Genomic DNA, 7,424 nt, shown 5'->3' on the forward strand with positions numbered 1-7,424 from the left:
ATTCCTGTGGCGCATACCCACCTGGGGTTTTCTGCGGACGCCAAAGTTTCTTACGGCCGGCTCAAACAGCTCTGCCGTTAAAAGGGGGGCTCAGGAGCAAGTTGGGCGGGGCGCCATTAAGAAGTTTCAGAAACTTTTCGCGGCGAAGAAACCACTGAGTTGCCAATCCCACTCGAGGATGTGAGCCAGAAATAGTGAGACAAATAGAAAGTATGCATGAAGGAAAGCGGTCGTGCATTAAAATAAGTCCAGCAGACAACTTAACAATTCAACTGAGGTTGAATGAACACGATGTCGCATTGTTTTACTGTCTTTGAGTGCTTGGCCGAAGCGTCATATCTTTTATTTGTTATTTGTTTTTTCCTCGTTTATTTCGTTTAGCAGTCGTTATTTTCCTCATTTTATTTATTTCGTGTTGTTTGTTTCTTGAGTAATTTCTTGCTTGTTTTGCTGCTTAGTTCAACCAGGAATCGAACGTACAAATCGCACACAATATATATTCCTCCTCGGGCAGACAGCTCGGGGATCAAAACAGCAAGACCCTGCCGAGGCCCCCAAGCGAGGAGGTTTACACACTGGAGGGCACACTAGCACTGCCTGGAGTCACTGGAAAAGTATTTTTTTCCCGGTGACTCTCACACTGTATGTATTATGGCACCATCTGCCGTCTGTGGATCTCTGCACGAAACCTTAAACATCAATGTCATCGCTGGGGCGTGCTGAGCATCTCGGAGCTCATGCTCCAGATGTAAACGCTTTGCTTATTCCGCAAGTGATGGCGCCTCCACTTTGTGAATCAGCGAGAGAGGTTTAGAACAATGTAATACTGGCGGGAAAAATGTCAGGGACGAAATAGGTAGAACCATTGTCACTGCAAGAGCGCCCAAATTGTAATACAGTAATAGAAGCTTGTATGAAGAAAGAAAGAAAAAATAGTAAAGAGATAGTCGGATGCAGGACTACAGAAAAATGAAACAACACTGATTGCAAAAAATAGGATAGGTGGCGAATGGCTCCTACCCCGCTTCAATGCCAATAATAATAATAATAATAATAATAATAATAATAATAATAATAATAATAATAATAATAATAATAATAATAATAATAATAATCAATCAAACGTTTATTTACGTGCCCAGGAACAACCGTAAGGTCTTTGTACTGGCCACGGAAAAAAAAAACAAAGGCCAACATTCATAATAAAATATCGGGGATAAAAAAAAGAACGTTATAAAATTGCACATATACAAATATGCGCAGGCAGAAGAAAAAAAATAATGTCAACAGTGTACGAGGCTATGTAAGTACAGTGCAAAGCTCGGAGCAGAACAAAGACTGGGGAAAAACATCGAGCTCCAGAAAGTAAGCATTGTAAAGACGTTGTATCCTGCCAATGGTCGAATGTTGACAGAGGCAGGCGGTTACATGAAAAGGTCGATTCTCTCTGGTCAGCTTACGTGGAATTCGGAAATTAAGACAGTTGAGCAGTTGAGCAGATGATACCGTGCACAAGCTTGTAAAGAAATAACACATCAGCGCGATTTCGTCAGCAGCAAAGTGATGGCAATGATAATAATCCAGCAGCGTTAGAACGAGATCCAGAGTCATTTCTAGCAAAACGATGGTTGTAAATGCTTAGGAATTTTTTCTGGACTCGCTCAATGGCGTTGCTGCTGGAATTAGAAATACCATTCCAGATCACAGATGCATACACAAGTTGAGGAAGACATAGCGCGGTGTACAATTTTCGGAAGGGCATAGGAGAACGGAATTATCTAGACATTCTGCAAACACAGCCTAGGGTGCGAAGACCCCGCGAAGCAACACGCTTAGCGTGAGCAGAAAAGTGTAAGGTGCTATCAAAAAGAACACCTAGATCATTGATCTGACATACCTTACACAACGACACAGAATTGGCAGAATATAAAAATGGCACACTAAATGTTTTTCGAGTGAAACTCATTACCTTGGTTTTTGAAATATTTAGGGAGAGGTTATTGCTCCTGCACCATTCAGAAAAAGAACACAAATCAGATTGCAGCAAGCGACAATCGATAACTGAATGAATTTACTTAAATATCTTTAAGTCATCGGCATACAAAAGGAAAGAAGAATTCCGAATGACAGAAGAAACATCATTAACATAAATTAAAAAGAGGAGTGGGCCCAGTGCCGACCCTTGAGGGACCCCACTAGTAGCTTTGTAGAGAGAGGACGTTTGGCCATTAACGGCAACATAACATGATCTATCAAGAAGATAGCTATGGAGGAGATTCACAATTGAAGAATCAACATCAAAGTATGCAAGTTTATCAACAAGCAGCGAATAATAATAATAATAATAATAATAATTGAAAGAAATTGAAAGAAGATATAATAGGAAGAATCGGCAACGCTGTACTCATGCATGATTACGATACGTAGATAGTCGTGACGTCACAGTGACGAAAACACATATAGTAACCTAAATGCACAAACTTCGGGGGGGGGGGGGATAAATTTTTACCACATCCAGTGGTTTACGAACGAGAACCGCGGGTCCCAAGCACCAAAAGATGAGCAAAGAAAGCTAAAAACTACGAGACTTGTGGGATCAGCCAGCACCGCGCTTCATGAGGGAAGTTCGCATGTTAACCCAGCGACCAATAAACAAATAAAAAAAAACGAAAATATTTAAAGCAGCGGCATCAAAAGACAGAAAACCACAGGACATCAGCGCCGTGTCCTGTAGTCTCCATTGTCTTGTGCTATCGTCTTTTTCGCTTCTTTAAATATGAACCTTAACCAACTCCCCAGACTTAAATATTTTTAGAGTAAGCGGAATAAGGAGCAGTTTCCAGGCGAACACGATTGGTGTATATCGTGCGCAAATAAGGCAAACGTCGTGTGCTTAACTTGAATGGCGCAGTTCGCGTACAGTGATATAAACGCAGATGATATGAGGCTCGAGTTTTAGAGAGTTTGGGTAAAGAGGGCTGGCGGATTTAAATGGACGGTAAGAGACACCTGATAGGACCCTGGTAGAGCGATAAAAAATTATGGCCAAGCCTGAAGGAAGAGCGCAGCTGTAAAGTGGCGCTCCTTGTTTCTCGTTATTTTGTTTTCTTTATTTCTTATCTTTCTTTTTCTTTCTCTCTGTTTCTCCTAACTCTCTTTGTATATGTTTCTTTCTTTCTCTATTTATTTCTCTTTCTCGCTCTTTCTATCTTTGCTTTTCTTTCTTCCCTTTCTTTCTCACTTTCGCTCTGCTTCTTTCTTTCTCTTTACATCTTGCTGTCTGTTCTTTCTTTCTCTTTTTCGTGTCTGTTTCTTTTTATATGTATTCTCTCTCTTTCTAACCTTCTCTCTATCTCGTTCTCTCTTTGTCGGCTTCTTTCTCTTGCTTTCTTTGTTTCTCTTTATTTCTCTCTTTCTTTCTCATTTTTGTCTTGCTCTTTGTTTCTTGCTATCTCTTCTTCGTGTGTTTTTTTCTTCTATTTCTTTTTCTCTTTCTTTCTATCTCTTTCTTTCTCCATATCCCTTTTTTTATTTCATTGTTTTCCCGTCTTTCTCTCTGTTTTTCCTCTCTTTTTCGTGTCTTCTCCCTCTCTCTTTTTCTCCGCCTCTGTCCTTCTCTGTCTTGTTATCTACTTATGTCATTATTCCCTTTATTTTTCTCCCTTTTTCTCTTTCTCTTTCTTTCTGTCGCTTTATTCTCTCTCTTTCACGTCTTTCGCGTGCTCTGCTCCACTTCGCCGAGCAGAGTTTTCGTTTAACGCTCGCACCCGCTGTACTCGATGGTAGGGCTTGCCCGATTCCTGCGGCCCATACCCACCTGTGGAGTTTTGCATAACGGTGCACAAGTTAAAGATAGTTAAGCAGACTCGCTTTTAAAAAGAAATTACGCGCAACTAAAATAAAGTCGTGCTAAAATTATGTGTGAAACACTCTTGTCCCAGCGTATAAGAGAACTTAAAAACGTCAAGATACATCGGAAAAATAAAACGAAGACGCTTGTTGGTATGTGCGACCGTCCATTCATCACCCATCGTCATCGCCATTATCATCCTCGTTATCGCATCATAATCGAGTCCTTTCGATAAAAAACACATTCCCCCCATTGCACTGCTCGACTAAGGTAACGTCAATTCTTGTCATTTTAATGTCGCGTGCAGCTCCGCGCCGAATTTTATTTTTAATTTTCAAGCTGCAGAGACTAAGCTTTTAAAAGGAATAAAAGTTTGATGCATTTCAAAAGTGTTCCCTCATCGTGTGTACCAGCGAATCTTTGAGCTAATTATACCTGATAGTTTATTTGTCAGCAAGTGATAGTTGAAAGAAAACAAGCTTTAATGGACTGTCAACTTCTGGGAACAGGCACCATTCACACCAACCACTGCACACAGCCGCACATAAGTTTTTTTCTGTGTTCAAGAAAGTGCACCCGCTTCAACACTCTCTATTCACACTCCCAAGTCTGTCCCTCGCTAATGCATCACACACTCCTTCCCGTGAGGCACTTAGATGCCACGCCCCACGCGCTTTTCTCACGCCCTCTGTTACCACGCCTGGCCCAAGCCGGAGGTCAAGCTCAAGACCAGTCGTCAAACAAGGAATTCGGTGTTCTAGGTCCGGCTATAAGGCCTCCTTCACAAACACTCCACGAAGAAGTCGATGTTTTTCACGAACGCCACCTTTTTAGGTCACGCCCTGTGTAATATGTTGCTTGAGTCCACGTGACTCACTTCACTTGGTCACAAAATTCTCAGTCCTGTGATGCAACCTAACACCTCTTTTTCCCACCCCCTTACCCAGTGAACTATCGTGGAGCTAAAGTTACAGAAAGTCCAATGGTTGTCTCCAGAACCCACCCTCACCCGCAGCTAACGCCTCCCGGATCGCCTACTCACTCGTCACGCCGCCGACGAGTGACCAGCCATGTACCTGAGCACCTGAATGACTCGTGACTTCTGCTTCCAGCGGGCCAGCGACTGAACGGGCATTAACGAGAGCAGCACGAACAGGCAGCAGAGGGTAAAGACACCGCACAGGTACTGAGTGTCGAACTCCTTCTTCACGGTCAACATGGCGGCACCGACTAGGCGTCCCGCGCACCGGGCGTAGGCCTCGTAACGGGGCGACAGCATGGCGCAGTTCCTGAGCTTGCGCAGCGCGGCGCCCCACAGGCCGAGGGAGAAGTGGAAGGCCAGCATGGCCATGACGATGACCAGCACCGAGTCCGGGTAGACGGGCATGGCGGCCGCCGCGAAGAACATGCCGACGGCCGCCAGGAGGCACGACAGGGTCAGGGTGTAGCGCGGCGTCGCCTGGATCATGCGGGTCACCCGGAAGAAGCAGCCACCGAAGACATGGAAGAAGCAGTACAGGGCGTACAGCAGGCCGACGTCCATGTTGGAAGGGTTGACCAGGGGCGCCCAGAAGGCTTCGACGACGGTGCTGCAGCACCAGAGGGCTGCCTCGGAGGAGAGCACGGCGAGGGTGACGATGCGGTCGGACCGGTACGGTTCCAGGAGGTCCTTGATAGGCTGCGACGGTGGAGCGAGCCAGTGGAAGAGAAACAGGAGTCCCAGGACGTAGGTAGCTATGCGGAACATGATGAAGCAGTCGAAGTAGATGACGTCGCAGAGCAGGCTGCCAGTGACGCCCGCGACGATGCCGATGAAGCCGATGCTGATCATGATGGCCACGTCTGACGGCCTTGTGCGGGCGCTGAACTGGCCCAAGGCCAGCGGGAACAGCGTGAGCACACACATCTTCGTGAGGGTACGACGAGAAGAACATGAAAAGTTGAGGAGAAGGTCGTTTTACATTATTGTTGTCCGAGCACGCGGATATATTATAAAACAGGGGGACATCGAAGCCTTTTGCAGTAAGAACCCCTCAACGCAGAATGCATGGCAACACCCAGGGATACTTGACCACCTTTTTGATGCACAGAGCACTCTTATGTGCCCTGCAGATCAGGGAATTGCTAACCGAACTTACTGTGTATTGGTGGAGCTGCACAATGTGTCTTTGCTGTGATAAAAATTCGGAAGATTAGATTTTGGTAATTCGGACTTTCTGAAGTATGCGACTTCAGGAGGGGGCGGGGGGGACGGTATTTTGATAACCGCTCTGTGCATATCTTATCTTACATGCCTGTGCAACGCGCTTGTCGCACCGTGTCCAATCATCCAATTTGTTCGGCAGAGCGAGTGCGGGTGGCGCACATTTCTTTCGAACCGATCGTGTTTGCCGAAAACCATGCGTTGAGCCCTGTGATGCATAACACTAGAGCTTACGACGACGTGATCATGTGTTGGGCCCGCGCTTCCTAGCTCCTATATTTCTTACGCAAAGCTCCTTCCGAGTGATTTCCTTCTTCCAAGCCAGAGACCTCCCCCTGTCTTATCCTAGCTAGTACCGGACATCTGTGCAATTTGCGTACTGCGTAATGCATTCCATATGTGGAATACACTGTGCATTACCCTTTTTATGTGGCACACTTGCTGAATCATATGTCTTGTAATCTAACGTCAGCTATCACTAACTTTGTACTTACACCTACTTTGCTGTGCATGCCGATGTTGTTGATCTTAACCCTACATTGTTCTTACTTATGTATCTGAACCCCCTTACACAATGCGTCTGTGAGGCCTGTAAGGTATAAATAAATAAATAAATAAATAAATAAATAAATAAATAAGAAGGTAGCTCACCTTAGCCAGAACCTTCGAGATCATCAGCGTTTCCAGGTGGTCGGTCTTCTTCATCAGGCAAGACTGCATCAGGAGTGCCAGCAGAAGCGGCGCGGACAGCTTCCAGCCCACGCGCTTGGCGATCGAGCGTCCCCAGAGATCGGCAAAACAGCCTCCGAGAGTCCCGACGGCGTAGATTTGCGCGATCGCCGTCTGCTCGAGCTTGTTGTAATAGTAGAGCTTGTACTCGTACGGGTTCTGGAGACGGTCCCCGAACACCAGCACCAAGTAGAACACGACGGCATGCCATTGAGACAGGACGGACGGCTGCGGCTTGGGCACCGCCACGACTCTTGACGATGACGTCACCGCCATGCCCCACGGTGGCCTGGCTTCCGGCAAGGTTTGTGGCTTTGGCTCGGCTCGGTATGACCCCGGTCCTGGTCAAAATGCTGCTCCGCCTACACGAGAGGGTCGGCCTTATGTCTGCGCTCCGTGAAAAAGCTGGTTTATAGCCGGCTTAATCTCGAAATAAAAAGACAACTCATAGGGTTCCTGATGCCTCAGTCGTCTCGAAGGCGAAAGCCACCTTCTTTTCCTTCTCAGTCGATGAATTAATCCTACCCCCTTCGAAAGCTTTCTGCATCGCAGATATCTGACCTTGTCGGAATAGGTTCATGCTTATGAAGCGCGAAAAAACATTGGGACGAAGTATCCCGCTTGTCATGTGTGTATCTCTGC

General features: G+C 46.0%; 1 protein-coding gene across 1 annotated transcript; it reads right to left on the reverse strand.

Moving 5' to 3' along the window:
* Positions 1 to 4,861: 4,861 nt before the first annotated feature.
* LOC125759813 (uncharacterized) lies at positions 4,862 to 7,110 on the reverse strand. Its single transcript, XM_049419110.1, has 2 exons — positions 6,705 to 7,110; positions 4,862 to 5,756 (listed from the first exon to the last, which is right to left on the reverse strand). The coding sequence occupies exons 1-2, from the start codon at positions 7,056 to 7,058 to the stop codon at positions 4,896 to 4,898; spliced, it is 1,215 nt and encodes a 404-aa protein (XP_049275067.1). The 5' UTR covers positions 7,059 to 7,110; the 3' UTR covers positions 4,862 to 4,895.
* Positions 7,111 to 7,424: the final 314 nt, after the last annotated feature.

The sequence above is a fragment of the Rhipicephalus sanguineus genome, chromosome 9, assembly GCF_013339695.2.
Source record: "Rhipicephalus sanguineus isolate Rsan-2018 chromosome 9, BIME_Rsan_1.4, whole genome shotgun sequence".
NCBI classification, from domain to species: Eukaryota; Metazoa; Arthropoda; class Arachnida; order Ixodida; family Ixodidae; genus Rhipicephalus; species Rhipicephalus sanguineus.